Consider the following 23,497-nt stretch of genomic DNA (forward strand, 5'->3'; position numbering starts at 1 on the left):
GTTTTCCAACTGGAGGAATTCCATATATAGTCCAAATAATTCATACTTTCAATTTCCTTAAATTGCTTAGAGAAGGCTCCTTTTCCCAATGTTTCAAGTTCACAGGGTGTATCGCATCCCAATCTGAAAAGGAAATACCCAAGGCTCATTATTGCTCGGACAATGATTTTCCCTTCAACCCTATAACCTGATGTGACTCCTATTTACATTAATTAAAAACAAGTGCATGTGAGTGAGCATAAAAACATATGGGGACAATAGGACTCAGTATCATATCTATTCATCTCAAAACAGAAAAGAACAGTTAGGCATAGTTCAGGGGTAATAGAAGTTATTATACAGTGAGGTCAGATTAATCATGGGAATTGAAATACTAGATACTACATGGTTATTCTCCCAAGAACCAAGCCATTTCTTCCTCCGAATTCAGCCCTTTAGGAATTTTGGAGTCTAAGTTGAGTATATATTGAGACTCCAATTGTCTAAGTTTTCGAATTCTATCGCCTCCTCTATTGCTTGGTGGTATTCTGTCTACAACAAAGAAACGCAACCGGTCCCGATTACTGTGGTGAAATTCCTCAAAGTGGCGAGCAAGGGGAGACAGTTTGTCTTTATTTTGGATCGCTCTCATATGTTCTAACACCCGTTTTTCGGCAGCAAACATGGTGCTGCCTACATATTTCTTCAAACACGGACATGTTAGAACATAGATACAGTGGTCTGAGACACAGGTCAAACTTTTATCAATTAGTTTTTCCACATTTTCCACCGGGTAGAAAACTTTCTTGATATTACAGCTAAACTTGCAGGCCTTACAGGCCATGCATGTATAGAATCCCTTAATGTCCAAAGAGGTCTCTCGTTTCTTTACTACATCATTACTGCACACCTTGTCTTTAAGGGATGGTCCCTTTCTAAACGTGATACTAGGAAAATCAGGTACCACATCTTCAAGAGTTGTTTCTGTTTTTAACACTTTCCAGTGCTTAGCTAAGCACTGTCTGACCCTAATGGACCCAGAGTTAAAAGTAGAGATATATCTGACCTTGATTGCATCTTGTTTAGTATTGACAGTAGACAGTAATTCACTCTGGGAAAACTGGCTGGCCTTCAGTCTGGAGGATCTCACCACCTCTTTGTTATACCCTCGCTCAATAAATCTATTGGTCATCAGGTCACATTCTTTTTCAAAGTCTGCCTGTGTTCCACAGTTCCTTCGAGCCCGAAGGAACTCCCCATAGGGGATGCTGCGGATGAGCAGTGGGGGGTGGCTACTTTCTGCATGCAGCAGTGTGTTACCTGCAGTTTCTTTTCTGTACAAATGAGGAAAATGATATTTTGCCTGACCAAAAATGTCCACTACATACACCCTATGTTACATTCATGTGCATGTCACCCATGCATATTTCTCGTAGTGGCCTGAATCACTAGGCCTCTGCAAACATGTCCTGCAAGTCAAGTCATCAAAGTCTCCCAAACGTTAAGCTAAAATGAAGGCCCATGTATTTTGCATTTTGCATTGTGCACTTTTAAATAAATATCGTACTGAGCCTTTTTTTTGTGGTTGGAGCCTGAAACCACTTTCTGAAATATTGTTTGCATGACTCCTGGCACATTGAAAACTGCAGTCACGTCAGCAAGAAGCCTGCCAAGACAGTGTTATGAATAACAGTTATCTGTTTTCAGTACAGAGTGGCATCCCTGCCCGGTGAGGAAAAGCAAACAGAACCCGTCCGCGACAGATAAGGCCTAACTCTGTCTCAGCCCCCTGCAATGAACGGAGGAATATATGCTTTTTCTTTATTTCTAGTGATGAACAACCTTTTGCTTCAGACAATACATCCCCTATCATATCAGATTGTACAAGATGTGCTTTTCGCCCTGACACAAGAGATGTCTCTGCTAGGCCGAAAGTCAGCTCTCCTCCCAGTTACACGTCAATTGCACGCCATGCTCAAGTTGCACAATTAGGGCAGAGTTCCAGCTGGTCATGCAAACTCCTCCCCTACGTACCCACCCACCTATGACACCTACCAATCATCTACCTATGACTCATCAAGTGTACACCCTCATGCACCCTCATTCACGCCCACATGCTCTTATCTCTTTCTTTTCTTGCTCTGCCTGGAGCGCTCCTCCCTATGTACAAGGAGTAAAATGTATATATTCTGTTCATTGTTATTAAATGTTAGATTACTCTTCCTGAACCTCAGTGGTGATGGAACATATTCTCCCTTTGACTCGAGTTATTGGAATAAAGCCCATTTTAACTTGGACACCACGGATCCTGTCTCTCATTTGATGCATGATACTTTGTTAATGCCTAGAAATTCTGCCAGGGTAATATTTTATTTACCACATTAATTAGCGCCCGAACAGGAACATGTCCCTTTCCCCACTCGCCGGAGTTTGTAGGTCTAGTCTTTGCCCCCTTCCACAGCCGTGACGGACTTTAAAGTGTACACGCCATTGGGATTTCCCGCTACTCCCTCAGGCCCAGGAGGAGGACGGACTGCGACCAGGCATCCATGTGAGGCGGTGAGGAACGCGGATCGTCTCAACCCAGAGCCCAGCCCGTGAGAGAGCAAGGTCCGAGGTCTCCAGAGGTCCACCTGTTCCAAGGCGCATGCGTAGAAGTCCGAGGCCTTCAAGTTTCAAGATTCTGCTTCCCGGTGAGTACCACTATGGGGAATACATCAAGATTCAAGACGTGCCCATGGTAAACGTGGGCGCGGTCAAGACGTGTCTCATTCACGTGAGACCGGTAAAGACGGGCCCACGGTTAAACGTGGGAACGGTCAAGACGTGTCTCATTTTTGAGACCGGTATGGTTGTACTGTATTTCAGTGCATAAAGTTTTTCAAGTACATGTTTAGCTCTCTGTGTCAGTTTAGGTTGTAACTGTTTTAGTCTTTAATATTTGTTTGTGTGTGAATGATTGTTGATTGTTTCAGTCTATATTTGTGAATATTGGTTTCAAACATGCCACTGTTTTCAAAGTCACGTCAGATAGGGACCAGAAAAGGTATACTAGAAGAATCAGTTAACATCCCGCCTTGAGACACACCTGGTCATTATATGTATAATAAGCATGGATTAGACGCCATTTTGTTTTTAGATTTATGGGTAAACTATACAAAGGACCTGGAGGAAAAATATAGATGGCCAATCTCGAGAACATGGGATCCTGAATGTATTATGAGGGTGGAGGAAGCACTATGGAAAAGGAAGTCAAGACCCTCTCAGAAAGATGCCATCGAATTGTGGCGCAAAGAGTCACTTAGGAGAACAGAGAAAGTATTGAATAAAGCAGATAGAACTAGACAAGCTGGGGAGAAAGCCAGAGAAAAGGAACTGCGGGAGGAGGGGGAACGTGTCAAAACAGAACAGACTGATAGGGAAAGAAACGCAGTTGTTAATGGTATTTATCCCGTTCTGTCAGAAGAACTAGCTAAAGTGACCACCTCAGAAAGATCCAGTAGGTCGCGAACGCCACCACCTGTACCATATAGAGTACATAGAATAAAGCCGACAGCATCTGAAGCATTCATTTCCTCGTATCTAGACGAGTCCCTTCCAGACTACGTTAATGCAGGTTTTCCTCCACCCCCACAAGCAGATCAGCTCCAGCAACTTCAGCAGCAGCTAGCAAAAGATGACGTAGGTCCCGGGGCGGTGGGAGGGGTGCCTACTGTAGATGCAGCCATTCCATTTTGTGTATATGATACAGAACCAGGAAAGGGTTCAATGGTCGTGATTTCACGTAGACTAAGACAAGCTGTTGCATATCTAGAGACATTACCAGACATGAAAGATCACCTAGATAGCATGTATCGTTTTATTAGAACGGGGGAGGGACCAGATAGTATAGCACAAGCCATGGCACAGAGAAAAGTAGGGGTTAAGAACCATGTCTTACGTTTTATTATTAACTGCCTGATCAGGGAACAAGACGAAGGAGACGGAGATGTAAAGCCAGGTTTGATAGAATGGAGTGATCACATAGATGCCGGTCGACATGAGAAACAGGGACAGATAGATGCCATGTACAAGAAAATACGAAAAGAAATAATTGAAAGACACAGAAAAGAGTCTGACGAGAAGGGCGAGTCATCATCCGAAGAGGTAGAGGATCGTCAGGATCCGAAAGGCAAGATTAATTATGTAGGAAAAGCGCGACAGTTTGACAGACCCAAGTGCCTTGATTACCGTAAACAGGGGCCAGCTATAAAAGAAAGGTATTCCCTTGAAGCATTATTCCAGGCTACTGAAAAAGCACTGAAACAATGGATAGGGAGTGAGAGACCTCCCACACAACACGAAATAGAGTTGGCCCGGTCAGCCACCCAGTTGATGTCCAATGCCAATATATATAGCAGTGATATAGTGGCTCAGACTTTCTTAAGCCTTCCACCGAACGAACAGCGTTTGGCTGGTATTTACATGGTTCAACACTTGATAACGTTGTATAAAAGTCAGCATTCTGATCCTGGTCACTTGCATAAAATACTTGACGACATTTTACTAGATAGATGGACAGGTTTAGGTACTGAATTAATTAATGTAATCCTGGATCAACGACATAAGTACATAGATTCTCTGACTACATACATGCCTCCAGTCTTACACCATGACAGACATAACGTACACATAGACAGACAGAACCCCCTACGAGAGGTTCATCCCGTTAAGAATGCGGCCAATGAGTTACGACGAGTGTATGTTTACACCCCCTTAACGAAACTAGAGATTTTAGAAATGAAAAAGATGTTGCCTTGTCATGATAAAGACCCAGGGGGATTTCACCGCGAATTAAAAGACATCCTCCGCATAGGAGATTATACATACGCTGACATTCTGAAGCTATTAAAAGTACTGTTACCTGCAGGGATTTATGAAAAGCTTAAGGAAAAAGACTGGGAAGTGGGTGAGAAAAAGTTAAGTTGGGATGCATTGGAAACAGAAGAGAAGGGCAGGCCCCCAGGAGTTGGTCTTGGAGAAAGAGCTAGAGAACTACCTGAATTTCTGATACAAGTTTTGCCAAGATTATTGATTACTAAAAAGGAAGATTGGGATGCTATTTCAGCATGTAAACAAAAGCAAGACGAGGACACTAGTGATTTCTATTCTAGATTTGAGAAATGTTTTACTATTAATAGTGGCCTTAAGCCTGGTAGCGAGTCATTTCCACATCTTTTTGTGAGCAAATTAGTAGAGAATTCCTTACCCCAGATCAAGAATAGAGTACTGAAGGTTGAGAGTACTTGGCAAGCAAACAGCCCTTCACAAATGTTACAGATGCTACAGTATCATCAGAATAGGATTAGAGAAGAGCAGGATCATGAAAAGAGACGCATGAAAGAGACAAAAATGAAGGTGCTGGTTGCCCAGACGGTACCGGCGACTTCAAACAAACATAACACGACACCTGTCAAAGGGAACTGTAATTATTGCAAACAACCAGGTCACTTTGTAAAGGACTGCACTGTTCTGAAACACAATATAGCTACAGGCAAGACAAAGGAGAGACAGTACACTCCTAGACAGAATAACACGCAACAGAACACGCAACAGACAGTAGCGAATTATCCTCCACCACCGCCTGTTAATGCCACACCACAAATGTATCAGTACACACAGTCTGACTATCCAGAGTATCAACAGTTCTCATGAAACAGCCTCGAGAGGGAAGTAGGCTTGCCCCTTATTGAGGTTCCTGTAGATCAAGAGGGTCCGTATGTACATAGTCGTGTTCTAGGTCAGGATCGAAAGTTTCTGATTGACACAGGGGCGAGCAGAACTACCATCAGTCATGACGAGGTTCCAGGGGCACCTCTCTCAGGCTCACAGAATGTTTCCCTGGGATTTTCAGGAAAGCCTATTGTTAATGAAGTATCAAAACCAGTCTCCCTAGGGGTTGGTCCACTGTCACGTACCACTGACTTGCTACTTACTAAGTCATGTCCAGAAAACTTACTTGGTATGAAGACATTAAAAGATCTAGGAGCAGTTATCTGCTGTTCTCCAGAAGGAGTACGCCTGTTCTTACGTGATTTTAAGGGACATTATGTACTGACTGATTTTGACCACAGACTCAAGAACGTGCCACAGATCCTGTGGGCACAAGGACCGACTGACGTAGGTTACATGGACATTACCCCTCACCATGTCACACTCAAAGCAGGAGTAGTACTTCCACGTATTAGACAATACAAGTTACCACCTGACGCCGAAACAGCATTACTGAAAATAGTTGACGAATTTATTGCACGGGGGGGTAGTGGTAGAGACAGTCTCAAATGTATGTAACTCGCCTGTCATTCCTATCCTTAAAAGATCTGATCCTAGTGTACTGCCAGTGTACCGATTGATTATTGACCTGCGAGAATTGAACAAATGTGTAGTACCGCAATATCCAGTGGTGCCAGACATTTCTTCATTGTTGACTGCTATTGATTCAGAGGCTACTTACTTTACTGTTATCGACTTGAAGAACGCTTTCTTTAGTGTTCCCATTCACCCAGACAGCCAGTACCTGTTTGGATTTTCATTAAAAGGTCGTAGCTTTGTATTTACAAGAGCTCCTCAAGGCTTTACAGAAAGCCCTAGTATTTACAGTCAGGCTCTGAAAAGACAGCTAGACAGCATTCACATGCCTACCAACACTGCGTTCTAACACAAGCACGTATACAGCTCATTGCTAACCTTTCACAGCTCAAGACACAAAAGGAAGTACGTGCCTTTATTGGCCTCACTTCATACTGTAGGCAATGGATTCCCCAGTATGCCTTTCTAGCCAAACCACTCATACAGTTAACTACACAGGAGGCAGGGGGGACTGTCCTCCCTTGGACACAAGAACACACCTTGGCATTTGAGGAATTAAAAAGAGCTTTATGTCAAGTGCCAGTATTAGCGACTCCATGTTACAGCAAACCTTTTATGCTTTTTGTAACTGAAAGAGAAGGAACAGCGTTATCTGTCCTCACACAAGATCAAGCAGGAAAACACAAGCCTTGTGCTTATTTTTCTAGCACGCTAGACCCAGTGGCCCAGGCTCTGCCTGCATGCCTGAAATGCAGCAACAGCCCTAGCCATAAGACAAAGTGATTCAATAGTATTGGGCCACCCTCTGACAGTACAGGTTCCACATGCAGTGGAGGTTCTCTTAAACAGAACTCAGACACAACACTTGACTGTAGCAAGACTGACAGGATATGAACTGACATTATTCCAGCCACACATAGAGATCAGACGTTGTAACATTCTGAATCCTGCAACACTGTTGCCCTCAAGTACAGTAAATGCACCACCACATGACTGTGTGGAAGTTATGAATATAGTGACGAAACCAAGACAAGATCTGACAGATATTGCACTTTCAGACCCAGACTTAACGCTCTATGTAGATGGATCATGCATGAGAACGAGTGCAGGAGAGTTAGTAGCGGCCTATGCTGTGACCACTGCTACAGAGGTCATAGAGACACAGAAAATAGACACATTGTCAGCACAAGCAGCAGAGCTCATCGCTCTGACACAAGCCTGCATAAGAGCTAAGCACTTGAAAGTAAACATTTATACTGATTCACAATATGCCTTTGGCGTTGTTCATGATTTCGGGGTACTATGGAGGGAGAGAGGTTTCCTGACCTCCCATGGGACCAAGATTCAGCATGGCCAGCTTATTCAAGCCCTGTTAGAAGCCATACATTTACCTACAGCCATTTCTATCCTGAAGTGCAAAGCTCACACCAAAGTTACAGACACCATTTCCCAGGGTAATGACCTGGCAGATCGAACAGCCAAACTTACAGCCCAGACAGCCCAGACACCAACAGACACGACAAGGACAGAGGTACCATTACTGACAACATGTATGACAGTCAGGGATCCCACTCAAGACGTACTCGACATACAGACACATGCCACTGCAGATGAGATAAAGAAATGGACTGAACAAGGAGGGGTCCAGACTGACCAAGGTTGGATGACTAAGGGAAAAGGCACATGGTTTCTCCCAGATTCCATGGTACAAGTAATCATTAACACAGCCCATAGTCCAGCACACTTAGGAGAAAAAGCAATGTTAGACAGCTTACAGAACATCTGGTTTAACAAGCACATGCGTGCAGCAGCGAAGCAGAAAGTACGAACATGTATGATCTGTTGTCAGTTCAATCCAGGTAAAGGCATCCCGGTGGAACAAGGCGGATTTCATCCTCCTGACCACCCTTTTGAGGTTCTCCAGATGGATTATATCCAAATGGACAGATGTAGAGGTTACAAGTACGTCTTGGTGGTAGTGTGTGCACTATCCAGTTCCAGATTATACTGCTGTAACAACAGCCAGACAGTTAGTGCGCGAGTACTTCCCCAGGTATGGATTACCTCGGGTGATCTATTCAGATAACGGCCAGCCATTCTCCTCTGAATTAATGAAACAAGTGTCCCTTCTGTTAGGTTATACATGGAAGTTCCATTGTGTCAGACACCCAGAAGCAGCAGGCCTTGTAGAAAGACATAATCAGACCCTCAAGACAAAATTAGCAAAGGTCTGTGCAGAGAAAGGCGTGGATTGGATGGTAGCCTTGCCGGTTGCCCTTTTTTTCATGCGTATGGTAGCACATTCCAGAACAGGCCTATCTCCGTATGAAGTGGTTTTCGGTAGACCGCCAAATATGTGGGGTACGCCTATGCCCAGAAAGATAACTGATGTTGACAGTAACATGCTGACAGATTACCTGGCTTCCTTGATGTCTGCACTACTCTCTTGTCGTTCACAGGTTGCTGCCGCCTTCCCTGACAACACCCAGGTCAAGGAACACGCCATAGTCCCAGGGGACTTTGTGTGCATCCGGAATTTTGATCGTTCCAGCCCCCTCGAGCCGCGCTGGAAGACCCCGAAATTGGTGCTTCTTACCACGAGGACCGCGCTGAAAGTGGAGGGACGCAAGGGCTGGATCCATGCCCATCACGTTAAGCGGTATTTCGGACAATGTGGAACATTTGCAAGGAACATTGACTTTAATGACAATACAGACTTTGTGCCGCCTTTGCTTGAAAAGACCCCTCAGCAAGAGTATAGGTCCAAATTGAGATCTAGTAAGTCAGACGTAGTTTAATTGTTTAAGCCCACCCGGTGGTGAATCGGTTAGACCAGTTTCTGACATGTATAAGATCACATATGAGAATAGCAAGATGAGAGATAAAAAGGAAAAATACTGCAAGACATTACGCAGTAGATGTATTGTTACCTTGATCATTATTTTTATTCTGTGCATTGTTATAATTGGTGTTAGTTTATTGCTACATGTTTTCTTTTTCATTTCCTCACATATACATTCATCCAGTATGCATACGTGACCAGCCAGACCAGCAATGCAACTGATTGCAACTGAACTGGGTATGTGACCAACCACCCCCTTATCAGAAAACAAAGGGAGTTCTGCCGAAATAGATTCTAAAAAAACATTTTTAGGAAAAAACGCCCATTGGATAACATGGCAAATCGCACCTCCGCACAAGACATGCTTTTTTCCACCACTTCCACAGCTCAGATCCTTTTCAAATTTGGCATCACAGTAGTCCAAGCGATGCCCTACATCCTCACCAAAAAGCAACCAAATCCCTCCACTGGAACGGGTACGAATTTCCGCTCAAAGACACGCCCCCCGCAAACAAATTTAGCTCTCTCCTGCCTAACGTAATGTCAACATACTCTGCACAAACCATGACCACATGGCGCTATTCACAAGCCATATTTACAAGAAACTCAGCAAGTTATAATAATGACATGCTCTTCATAAACCATATTTACAAGGAGCTATTTACAAGGAACTTCACTCTCAGAAGGACTTTCTTCTTTCAAAACATCACGCCATACCTATTTCATTTGCGGTCAGACAGCTTATGTACATCTGCCCTTAGACTGGGGTGGAACTTGTTATATAGCAGACAGAAACAGCGTGGGAGAAATATACAGATTTCAACAAAGGTTTCTTTTTCTTTGTTGGCCCCGTCCAAAATAGTAAACTGATACGCAAATTAACACGACTTGATCCAGGAGCAGTTTGCCATGATACTATCTCTGTCTGCAGTGTGGCCTGGCGATTTGCAGCCTTTGTGCCACTGCCTGTGTTCCCCATCCACATGTACAAAGGATAAAGATGAAGAAATGATTCTGTATGATCAGCTATACGGTCTCATGAATATATATGTATCCTAAAGGGTTATGTAGGTGACAAGGAGGGAATGAGGAAAATGATATTTTGCCTGACCAAAAATGTCCACTACATACACCCTATGTTACATTCATGTGCATGTCACCCATGCATATTTCTCGTAGTGGCCTGAATCACTAGGCCTCTGCAAACATGTCCTGCAAGTCAAGTCATCAAAGTCTCCCAAACGTTAAGCTAAAATGAAGGCCCATGTATTTTGCATTTTGCATTGTGCACTTTTAAATAAATATCGTACTTTTTTTGTGGTTGGAGCCTGAAACCACTTTCTGAAATATTGTTTGCATGACTCCTGGCACATTGAAAACTGCAGTCACGTCAGCAAGAAGCCTGCCAAGACAGTGTTATGAATAACAGTTATCTGTTTTCAGTACAGAGTGGCATCCCTGCCCGGTGAGGAAAAGCAAACAGAACCCGTCCGCGACAGATAAGGCCTAACTCTGTCTCAGCCCCCTGCAATGAACGGAGGAATATATGCTTTTTCTTTATTTCTAGTGATGAACAACCTTTTGCTTCAGACAATACATCCCCTATCATATCAGATTGTACAAGATGTGCTTTTCGCCCTGACACAAGAGATGTCTCTGCTAGGCCGAAAGTCAGCTCTCCTCCCAGTTACACGTCAATTGTACGCCATGCTCAAGTTGCACAATTAGGGCAGAGTTCCAGCTGGTCATGCAAACTCCTCCCCTAAGTACCCACCCACCTATGACACCTACCAATCATCTACCTATGACTCATCAAGTGTACACCCTCATGCACCCTCATTCACGCCCACATGCTCTTATCTCTTTCTTTTCTTGCTCTGCCTGGAGCGCTCCTCCCTATGTACAAGGAGTAAAATGTATATATTCTGTTCATTGTTATTAAATGTTAGATTACTCTTCCTGAACCTCAGTGGTGATGGAACATATTCTCCCTTTGACTCGAGTTATTGGAATAAAGCCCATTTTAACTTGGACACCACGGATCCTGTCTCTCATTTGATGCATGATACTTTGTTAATGCCTAGAAATTCTGCCAGGGTAATATTTTATTTACCACACAAGGTGGACACTAACTTGTCATCAGACACCATAATCTCCAGATCTAGGAATTTGGCATTAGTGCTGCTTATTGTACTTTCAAATTTTAGGTTCCAGTCATTATTGTTTAAAATCTTTACAAATGATTCTGCCTGTTCAACACTGCCATTCCACACTAGGAATAAATCTTCGATGTATCTCAGCCACAAAATTACGTGGCTGTGATACAAGTGGTGTCTCATGGGCACTGCCTGCTCCCATCTGCCCATGAATAGGTTGGCAAAACTGGGAGCAAAGCAAGTGCCCATGGCAGTGCCCTGTTTTTGTCTGTAGAAATCCCCATCAAAAACAAAAAAATTATTTTCTAGACAAAAATGAATCATTTTAACAATCATCTCAGTGTGTTGTTGAAAAGAGATGGATCTGGATTTTAGGTAGTGTTCACATGCTCTGACACCATCCTCATGCCTTATTGAAGTGTACAGACTACACACGTCTAGAGTTATGAGGAGAAAACCTTCCTTCCAAACTACACATTCAATCTTTTTTAGAAAATCGCGGCTGTCTTTCAGATATGATGGCAATGATTCAACATACTGACGCAGAAAGTAGTCAATATACTTGGAACTGTTCTCTAATAGCGAGTTCATGGAGGAGACTATCGGTCTCCCAGGTGGTCTAGTTGGATTTTTATGCAGCTTGGGTAGCAAGTACAGTATAGCAATTTTGGGATTTCTGACCCTCTTTAGAACTAATTAAGTGTGTCTTTTTTAGGCTGCCCTATATAAATCATCCTACTCTCTACTGTCCTGATGAAGACCTGCATGCAAGGACCTAATTTACCTCATGCAACAGTCGGGTTGAAATGTCGACAATTATGACCATCCAAGCCTGGATTGAATGAATGAATATATATATATATATATATATATATATATATATATATATATATATATATATATATATATATATACACACACCATTGAGGGGTGTGGTTTTGATCAAGTCACCACCTACTTTTGAACAAGAGTTAAAATAATAGTGTATAAATCTCTCTGACAGGCTTCTCGGCCTTGGCTAACTTTAGTTTTCATGGCCATAGATATTGAACTATGATAACTTTGTGAACAGTTATTAATTCCCTTTTACTTTCTTTTCTTATCACTGTGCACATGAGCAATTCTATAAACACCTTTCTTTTCACTCTATTTTGAGCAACCACTATAGAATAAACTCTATGAGTTTTGTATATACTGTGAATGATTTTGATATATAAAATCTGATTTGATTATTCAACGCAGTGTTAAGTTTGATTTATTCATAATCCTGTTTTTCGCTCGCCTACGTTGAAAATTAAATATTGTATTTCTCTTGGATTACTTGCCAGTAGAACCACATTGTTCTACTTACCTTATGCCACCCAGTTCCTATGGACTTCTTGGATTACCCGAGTAATTTGTAACAATTCGCCTGAGAGCTGGCACTTAAAACCAGCCATACATTCTAGGGGGTGACCGCTTAAAACAGATCATGTCCAAAAGGCATGTTATAATAGGCTGCATTTTGGAGACAATTACAAACAAGCTTGTTAGAATTATCTTTTAGCTCTTAATAGGAATGCAAAAAAAAACAAAAATGCATTATAAATCTCGAGTGTAGCACAAAAAATTGATTGTGAACGAAGGAGGCCTTGAAATTCCATATGATGTCACATTTCTAAAGGAGAAACAAAATATACAAGTAGCAAAGCTGCGTTTCTGGAAAGGCAGACTAGTGTGGCTGAGATATTGGACCATGCTGGAGTCTGTTTACTAATGCTTTATATGCCATTACCTGCCAAGAGATGGCAGAAGTGAGGATTGAGCATTTAAAGTGTGTTTGTGGTCTGTGTGTGTTGGTCCCTGGTGTGTCTGTGGTCTGTGTGTGTTGGTCTCTGGTGTTTGTGGTCTGTGTGTGTTGGTCCCTGTGTGTTGGTCTGTAGTGCTTTGACGCCTGTGCCGCGGGGCACTGATGTTTTCCTCTTGTCCTTGAACTATCTGAGCTGCTGCTGTCTGCGGACACTGAAGTCCCCCCTAGGGCCCTCAGGGGCCCGGGCAGTGCACGTCTCCAGACAAGGGCCCATCTGGGAGCCAGGAGAGTGAAGGAAGCCCCCAGAAGGGCTGGGGCAGAGTCAGGCTGCCGGCAGGATCGGATCCCGTGGTCTGCAGCTGCATTAAATGTTTCTGTAAATTACAGACACTGCTTTCTCTGAAAGAGCCATATATCCTGAGTGATAGCGCCGCCCCCCGAGCCCTCCAAGTTACAATGCGTGTCTCTCTACCCTTGATCGAGGGATCAGCAGAGAGCACCCCTGGGGGGGTCTCACAGAGCTGCCCCTCCCAGGCTTCCCACAGAGTGGGGGCTGTCACTGCCTCCACAGGCCTGAGATCGACCAGATGGTTTTCCCCCCCCCCTGGCCCCCACCCCTCCACAGATCCACCCCGCCCTCTTGAAAGGGGTCTGGATGTCTAGATTTCGCGGGCACTTTTGTAAAAATCCCGCCATTTTTACAAAAGTGCCGATTTCACGGCAAACTGCGAAACATAGTAGAAGAAGAGTACTACCTAGAACTGCAAGCGCAGAGCACCTCCTACTCCTACAAAAGACGTGCACCTTCCTCCTCAAAGGGGCCATAGAGCAGGGCAAAGGGGTGTACTACCTGTAATTTCTAGTCTGCAAGAAGGACTGCTCCCTAAGACCAATTCTTGACTGCAGGCCCCTGAACAGATACATCCTATCAGAACATTTCTACATATAACAAATCTTATCCCACTGTTACAGCAAGTTGACTTATTGACTGCTGCCCATCCATCCAGCTCACAAATGCCACCTTCACTTCCTGGTAAGTGGACAACCCTACCAGTTAAAGCTACTAATTTTTGGAGTCGCCATGGCGCCAAGAATGTTCACGAAATACCTAGCAGTTGAAGCCGCCCACCTCAGAAGGGGAGGCATGCATGTGTTTCCACACCTAGATGATTGGCTGGTCAAGAGTGCTGGTAGACAGCAACGTGTTGCACACATTGGAGCTGATATTTCTCGACTTCACAAGCTAGGATTAACAACACATGTTACCAAGTCCCTCTACAACAGGGGTCTTCCAACTGGGGGGTGGGCCTCCTTAGGTGGGGCCTTGGGTGATCCCAGGGGGGCCCACCAGGCTCTGGCCAAAAGAATCGTTATGCTGATTAAAGTGCCTTTGTTTTCAGCGGAAAACAATGAGCTGCAGTAAGCCGCTCTGTAATGTGTGATCACTAACATCTTTTGTCATGTATATCCTAGCTGGGAGTATGTTTCAAAAGGGAAGGGACTCCATATTCTTCAAAACCCCCACCCTTATTTCAAATAATCTTACTGTAAATACTTTCACATGTTAGTAAGGCCTGCCAGACCAGAATAGTATGATTGCATTTTTAAAACAGTAACATAACTTAACTTCAATGTTTAAATATGTCTAGACTTATGTAAACATTGCCAATTTAATGGAATAATTGGGAAAACGTCAGAGGGGGGCAGAATATATTGTTTCCACTGGGGGAAGGGGCGTGGCATTAAAAAGTTTGAATAGCACTGCTCTACAAGTTCCTCCCTTCCTAGGGTAATCTACAAACACAATCACTGGCAAGGCATACCCCAACCCATAAAGACTGCAAGCTTTTCAGCAGCTACTGCCTATTTTACCACCAAATTGCCTTCATCCAGTCAAAACGTTTGATCTGTCTCTTAAGAATTATGGCTTTTTGCATAGCCAGAGTGCCAGATTGCACATGTGCCTGTTACACCCTTGTCCTCTGACACAATGGTCACAAGCATCTACAAGAGCTTGTGTTGATAAGGGCCAGTATTCATTACTCTATGCAGTGGTGGGACAGCAACAATTTGCTGCAAGGCAGGCCCTTTGCATACTCCAATCCGGAATTGATCATTACCACAGAAGCCTCCCTTTTGCCAAGGTGCCTTATCCACACCATGACAGTTTAGGGTCCCTGGTCGCTCCAACAGCATAGGTTTCACAACAACTACCTTGAGCTTCTGACCATCCACCTAGCCCTCAAAGCCTGCTTCAGAACACTCCGGGCAATCAATCAATCAATCAGGGAATTGTAAGCTCGCTACTCACCTGTGAGGGTCTCGAGGCGCTGAGGGGGGACGGGCTCCGCAGATCTGTTTAGCCAATGAGCCAGGTCTTGAGGCTTTTCCTGAAGGTGTTTAGGGAGGGGTGCGTCTGATGTCTGCCGGGCAAGGTGATACTCATCAAAACGGACAACATGGCCACCATGTACTACCTGCAGAAACAGGGGGGCACTTACTTGCTGCAGATACACTCCTTGCAGAGTACCTTCTGGGAGTGGGAACTCCACCCACAAAACCTACTGCACTACTTTCAACAATGGTGGTTTCTGCAAATAGATCTATTGGCCACTCATGAAAACGCAAAATGCCTTCACCTCCAGATTTTCCACTGATAATACATGGGCAATACCTTATAGATGAGCTGTTCAGGAATATTTGCCTACCTTTTTCCTGCCCTCCCACGTACTCAATATTTGGTGAGAAAGCTACTGGAAACATCCCTCACCCTGACCCTGGTAGCACCCACATGGGCCAGACAACCATTGTTGTGAGCCTTACTTGAGATGTCTGCTACCCACACAAAAGGCTCCCCAGTAGGCTGGACCTTCTTACCCAGGAGCACAGCAAAATCAGACATACTGACCCCAAACAACTTAATCTACCAATTTGTCACATGAGGTCTTAGAATTTGATTATCTATGTATTTCGCAAGATTGTATGGATATTCTAAGGGAAGCTCGTAGACCTACTTCTAGGGCTTGTTACGCAGCAAAGTAGAAGAGATTTGTCTACTATTGTAGCTCCAATAATATAGACCCTCTTAAACTGTGTTACAAAACATTGTTTGTTATTTGCTCCACCTGCAGAAGGCAGAGTAAGCATATATTTCTATCTGCGTACATCTAGCAGCCGTTGCCACATAAGTGCAAAATGGAGTGCATTCTACTCTCTTCATAGTTTTCATCTTCAAAGTCTTTATGGACAGCTTTAAAAGAGAAATTTGGCCTAGGGTGACACATGCCGTTGTATGGAAACTCAAGATCGCCGACTGCTAAGGAGCTCCCTGTGCTAGGGATCGCCATTGGTGAAAATCCTGAGGGGAAAAAAAGTCGCCCCCAGTGAGAAAGCAAAGAGAAAATAACCACCATCATCTGCTGCTGTGCACTGCATCCCCCACTGCCTGCCCGAGATCTGACCCTGATCAGCGGTGTATGGGAAGCTAAAAGTCTGTCCTGCAGGCAGGTCTTGCTTGATTTCTGCGCCCAAACTGACCCCATCCAGGAGGGGATGCTGCAGCTGCTGCTAACGCCCACTTCAACGCCCGCCCGAGATCTGAGGCTGCTTTGCGGTGTATGTTAAGAGGGGCCTATTCACTAGAGAAGCCGAAAGTGAGTCCTGGGCACAACACACCCCACGTTGCAGCTATATGTCGTTCCTTGCTCCTGACTGGGCTACACGCCTGTCCATACTGCAGCTGCTAGTGCCTCGCACCATGCCAAACGGTTCCCCGTGCACCACACCCCCGTCACCCACCTGGGGAACCCATCCTCACTGCCACGACTTGACTGCATCAGTTATAATTGCAGCTGAAGCCCATTGTGTTTGCCCTGCAACAGCTCCTCACCACCCCGGGAGCCCCCGATACAGAACTTGCTACTCCTTCATGACTTTGGCTATTGTTTCTGATACACTTATTTTGGGGTATTGTTTTCTTTGATGCTTGTGAGAGGAAGAATTGGTGGGTACTTCTGTTGGTTGTCTTCAGCCATCTAATCATATCTGGTTGGCATTCCTGAACCCAAAGCAGGAAAGCAGCATTTTACCAATCTACGTTGTAGTGCTCCTCGTTGGAGTTCAGGCCTTCTTCGCTGGGGAGGCTTCTCCTAAATTTGAAAATGTGCCTGTTGTGAATTTCTCCTGACCAATCACCGGCACAGACTATACCATCTACATACCCATTATGTCTCCTGTATTCTCTATTTATAAATTGTCACTACGTATTTTGTATTCCTATATGTATATTATCACCATGTAATTTGTATCATCTTTTATTTAACCCTTTGCACTCCATGTAATGGATGCTAGGCCACCATACTACCTCCGGACTATATTGCCCACATATCCTACTATCCATTGTATTCTGCTGTTAATGTTGTCACTACGTATTTTGTACTCGTCTATGTAGCCACTTGCACCTTGTGTAATTCCTACTGTACTAACTCTGTAAAGTGCTTTGATACCTATGAGTCAAGTTCGAGGTATACAAAACTCTATAAATAAATAAATAAAACCTTGCTGTAGTACTCACAAGATTAATAAATTCATTATTCTGGCCATCGGGCCATAGCATTCCAGTCCTCCACAATTTCTTTCCTGGAAAATAGCTTTCCTTATAGCCATTATCTCGCTAGTACACAAGTGAGCTTCAAGCCCTCACTTTAAAACAAACTTTCATACATGGGTATTCAAGTAGGTTTGTCCTCAGAACTGGTCCTAAATTTCTTTCCAAAGTGATCCCTCCTTTCCACCTCAATCAAGTAATTGAACTGCCAGTTTTTTTTCATCTTACTCAGAGTTTCTAGCTGGAAGTGCTCTTCATACTCTATACGTCAAACGAGCCTTAATGTAGTACCTCGATACAACCAAGCCTTTTCATAAAACTCAACAGCTTTTTGTCATTTTTGATAAACCTCATAAAGGGCTCAGTGTATCAAAAGCTGGCATAGGTACATTGATCATAAAATGTATCCAAACATATCATAAAGCCGAGAAGGTCCTGCCCAATCCCCCTGAACCACACTGTAGTACAAAGAAGTGAGCAACCATGGCATTTCTAGGGAATATTCCCATAGCTAACATTTGCAAAGCAGCTACTTGGTCAACTCCACATACTTTTACCAAGCATTACTGTGTGGGTATTCTCACTTGTCAACAGGCTCGAGTTGGCCAACCAGTACTAAGAACCCTGTGTCAGACATCTGCATCATCCATTGAATAGCCACCGTGAAAGGGGAATCCTATTTTACAGTGTATGCAGAGCATATGTATCAGCTGCCACACACGGTGCGAACAGAATGTTACTTACCCTGTAAGCATTGGTTCGTAGCTTGTTGTGCTATAGAGTGACATGTGCCTCCCTCTACCCTGGAGTCAGTGTCTCGTTTGCACATTTCTGTAAGGTTAGGTATTCACCTTATTTTTATACACCATTTGCCTGGTCACCACATTCTTGCCATTAATCACTCCTTACTTACCCACCTGCTATGAGGAAAACACTCTCCCCATGGAGACATCTCTTACCATCTCTCCTAACTATTTTCGGGGGTTGTTTCTCTCACTTTCCTACTATAGAAACATAATTACTCCTGCACTTGGAGAGAGTAAATCTATGACCTTTTCCTGATTGGAACAGGATCAGAGACGAGTTCATGAACACCCAAAATGTGAAAATGTATTGGTGATAACCTCACCGAAATGTAGCGTCCACGCCCCGCCCCTCTCTTGTCTAGTAAATCTACCTTTCAAATGTTTTTGTGAGTAAAGAAAAGACTTGATACAGAAGGGATGAATGGACCGAACAGGTGAAGCTACCTCCCCTAAAATATCTATCTGGCATTTAGGAATCTAGGAACATGTTGTGGAGCAGCCCATACACAGGAGAGCTAATTTATTGAACTGAAGAGTCTGAATAAGTAAGAATACAGAATGTAGTTACTGTGGTGAGTAACCTTTTTACTTTCCCTGGCCTGTCACGAAATATATATAAAATAAATAAATTCAGTACTAAAAAAAAAACGACAATCTTGTATTCCATGTTGCAAATGATCTTGGCTTTTTTCATTGTTACTTGCGGAAAGGGTGGTGGTGGTGGTTGATTAACGTTTTGTTTCTCATTCTGCCGCAGTGTTTTCTTCATATGGAAGGATCGACTCGTGACGGGCACTTGCCTAGGAGGTGATATTCGAAGTACTCTTATAGAGTCAAACCACATGTTGGAAAACTTGTGTTCTTAGACCACAAGCAACCAGCGGGAAGGCTTTGAGGTGGACTCTAGATTTTGGAATCTAGTTGAAGGTGCTCCAGTTCTGTTTTTTTTTTTTAAAGGACACAAGACATCATATATTTTTTAATAGTTTTTTTTTTTTAGTGGTACCAGATTGTTAATGTTTTCCACTTTCCTACATTTAAGTTTGAGCATCATCAAGTTCTCAGGTCTACAATGGTGACGTAATGGGGCAACTTTAAAGAGGACTGGTGCCGTATCCAAGCAGCGGCTGTGAGAGTGTAAGACATGTGAATGTACTGCAGGTTTCACTGTACAAATACCATGAAGGTTCGTATGTGAAATCACGGATAACAAAGCGCTGTGTTGCAAACCTTCTAGGACCGGTCATGTCAATCTTTCTAGCACTAAAAAAACACATTAACGGAGGGTCAAGGGGAATAATTTACCGACCTGTCTACTCGCGCCCCTAATCTTAAGACATAAACAACGGAATAGAGAAGACCAGGTCCATGGTGGTATGCTGCCAAGGCGGTAACCGGTATCATGCAGGTACGTGTGTGAAAGGGTGTATTGAGTCACACTGGGCCATGAAATTCCCATCAGACCACCCTCGTGGCGGAATTACATCATATGGGGATAAGTGGTCGCTCCATTCGTCGCCCTGACCATCATGTGACGGTGCGAACGAGGATGACGACATATTAGCCACAGTGTTGCTCAAAGAATGGTACTAGATGGGTGCAGTGCTCTAAAGGTGGTGCTCACTAAAATTGACTACCTACACTTGGGATTAGCTAGTAAAGGGTGGTGTAGGTGTCAAGATTAAAATCACGCCTGGTAGTTGAGGAGTTGAACTACATTATGGCGCTGTGCAGAATGGTCTGATCTTTCTAGCACAACAAACTGCTTGTGTTCTTCATTCTCCACGGCCCAATATAAATACTTGCATAGTAATTAAAATAATACTACCCTTTCCTTGATGTTGATCAAGATGGAAAGATAGTTGCTACAGCACAATATTCAGCCGGACAGACCCGTTTCTTTGCACTTTCCTACCGCTGTTTAAATGTTGTCTTAAGTTTCTAAAACATTATTGTTACGACTGCATAACCTAGAAGGCAGAGCCTGTCATCACATGACATCATGTAACACTCTTTTACAACAAGCTTAAATGCATAATTAACAAAGAGCCTGTCATCTACAATTAGACATACGCCCAGAGAAAGAATATACTGAAGGTTGATTAATACATAAAATCCTCAAAAGAAATGGCTTTATTTCCATATATTAAAAAAAACAGCTCCACATGTAATCATGGTCACAGGTAAATCTATTCTGCTTCTTTTTGCATATTCGTTTTTACACTCATTTTAGAATTGTGGGAGTAAATTTAATTTTGGTCATATGCAAACTTTCCCTAAACAAATGACATTTTGCATGATAATAGGCCTTAATCTGTGTTTTTTAAGGGTGCCCTTTTCCTCACACAGTCAGTCTGTACACAACATAGGCCACTGTGAGCAGTGTCCTGGTATCAGGAACCTACTACAGCATGAGAAATGTTCTGCTCCAGCAGTCAGGAATGAGGTGGGTGCAAGCTTAATTTTGTAAACGAGCTGAAATGGATAGTTCTACTGTGGGGCACAGTTCTCAGATGTGTGAATACCTGAGTTCAGTATAGGTGTGGAAGACAAGGTATTTAGAAGTATGAATTTCAACCCTTTCACGTGATCAGGAGAGCAGGATTTAGCTTTTCTAAGCGCTACGTTCTGGTGCAGAAATAACACTGTGGTTGCTGCATTGCTTTGCTGAGGTGTAAGGAATGTGGGTGTTCCAGGAAGTGACCATGCAAAATAGAGTTAGCAGCACAAATCTCCAGGCTAGTAGTTATTTTCAGAATTTGACAGGTTGTTACCTACCCTGAATATATATATATATATATATATATATATATAAAGTACTATTGCCAAGGTGGATTCTTGGATAGAAATGAGGAGCTGCACCCCATATTGAATGGGCTGTTTCCATTGGGAATAAAGTTTTCCCTCGTGAAGAAAAAAAAAATCACTCGAGTCATATTTCAGGCTGTGGAATATTTACATGAGTAATTCTGAGAATCGTCAAGGGTTGTAGATTCTCATGAGTATCTGAGGTATTTCTAATTCCTTATGTCATAAGATTATGCCCTGTGGAGGCGTAATCTTAAAGGAGTAAAACTTTCACTTTTTCTTGACAGTTTTATGTCAGGACACATAAGCAAGTGGTATGAATTTTATGAAAAGATGAGAGTTAAAGGTGAAACTGTTACTGTTTAAATCGCAGAATGTGTTTATTTTTCCAGTCAAGAACTGTTTCTCAAAAGTATTTTGTGATGTAATAGACAATTACTTCAGAGTTTTTTGTAATTACATTTATGATTTTAAACGAGATTGTATTATCTTCATTTTAATCTAATGTTAATTAAAGAAGCAAAAAGACGTAACTAAATAATCTTTGTGTATGTGCAACTCGTGCCACTTATAGGCCAAAGAACGTGAAATACATGGGTACTAACTGCAGAGTATTTGCAAGTACAGTTGTTGCAATGTTCTTGTGGTGTTGGGGTACAACATGTCTCCCTAATCTTTGGTGGGGTATTATTTTGTTTTTTTCTATTTTAGACTTTTTTTTACATATGCTATATAATGCACTGAATGTAATCAATGTTGGGTTACCCCCTTTATTGCCCTTCTTACTATTAAAAAGAGTAACAGACGTTACTTGAGAGAGAAACTCCTATCAATCCTCCAAAACACCCAATATTTGCTTTACTGAGTTGTCTTTTTTACTGTTTAGTGCAATGCCATAAGTAATATAAAGAGCCAAATGATTTTGTTGTTGTCTTTTTATAAATACCCTGTGAAAGGAAAACGTACTATTCATATATGTGTTGTAATATTTCTTTTTTTCATCATGTGTATATCATTAACATTTGTGCTGTGGAAGCCAGATATAACAAAGTGCTAGCAAGCAACAATTGGATTTCAGTTTCTCTAATAAACATTTCTGAATTCATGTTTTTTTAGAGTATTCTTTTCGGAGTAGGAAAATGGAAAGTATTCGACTGAGTTTATCTTACTGCCTTTTGAATTCAGTATAACCCTACAGAGTTTACAGAGAACATTTACCTTAAATGTGTAATAAATACTGGAAGGTGAACAATGCACTGTACCCATGGTTTCTTACATTCAAAGTTTTTTATCACACAAAGAGTTTCCTCTCTGCAACCTTGTAACATGGTTCCACCTAAATATTTTCTCCTATTAGAGATAATACTGGAGGTTTCAGACTGAGAAGCTTCACTTTTCTTAATAGGTAAATTAAAGTTAGGGGGGCTGTTACATGAATAACCCTCTTCAGTGTATTTACAGCGGGTCATCAAACGAGGGTAATGGGCGTAGATATGGTATAGGCTCGAAGCACACAGTAAATTCTTTGGTATGGTCCACAAGAGTTGCTTACCTACCTGGTAAGTGACACCTAAAAATTGCAAAAGAAAGAGCAATTTGATGAGAATTAGCACAACACTCATAAGGTTTTTTACATTTTTTGAAGCCACACATCATTTTGATTGCTTGATTTTGGACTGCTGTAACTTGTTCAGATTACATTCCATTATATTCAGATACAGAGCAAGGGTAAGAGAGGAGGGTTAGGGAGGCAATCTGGTCCCAAGATGGCCTCTGTCTTGTGAGCGCCTACTCAAACTGCCTCTGCCTTAAACCATCATCTCTAACCAAGAAGAAAAGATAGTTGCTATAGCACGATATAGAGAATGGGTGAATGCAGAAAGCCCAGTAGAGCAACTCAGTTGGCTGAGATGACTGTGGTGAACACGCACCCTCCTTGAGGGCAGGTTGAACCAGAGAGTAACAATCCTCTCTGTGGCGGTGGGAAACCCAGCTATTGCGGGTTTAAAGTGGCCACTCTGGGATTGTTAAGAGTCCCTCGGAAACGCTTCCAGTGAAGGTGGGCTCTGTCCTGGCAGTGTGGAGGCATCGAAGGCCCTCCATCTAACAGTGCATATGGTAGTATGATTTCTAACAAGAAGTACCTGGAACACTTGGCACATG

The 23,497-nt window shown here is 42.9% G+C and overlaps 1 protein-coding gene across 1 annotated transcript in view; it reads left to right on the plus strand.

Moving 5' to 3' along the window:
* Positions 1–22,439, plus strand: part of LOC144754527 (uncharacterized) — a 207,299-nt gene extending 184,860 nt beyond the window's left edge. The window contains exons 9-10 of the mRNA XM_078642446.1: positions 19,284–19,773; positions 20,261–22,439. Of these exons, the coding sequence (XP_078498572.1) occupies positions 19,284–19,315 (32 nt within the window). The 3' untranslated portion in view covers positions 19,316–19,773; positions 20,261–22,439. The remainder of the gene's footprint in view (positions 1–19,283; positions 19,774–20,260) is intronic.
* The last annotated feature ends 1,058 nt before the right edge of the window (positions 22,440–23,497 follow it).

Source organism: Lissotriton helveticus, chromosome 5_1, assembly GCF_964261635.1.
Source record: "Lissotriton helveticus chromosome 5_1, aLisHel1.1, whole genome shotgun sequence".
Lineage (NCBI taxonomy): Eukaryota > Metazoa > Chordata > Amphibia > Caudata > Salamandridae > Lissotriton > Lissotriton helveticus.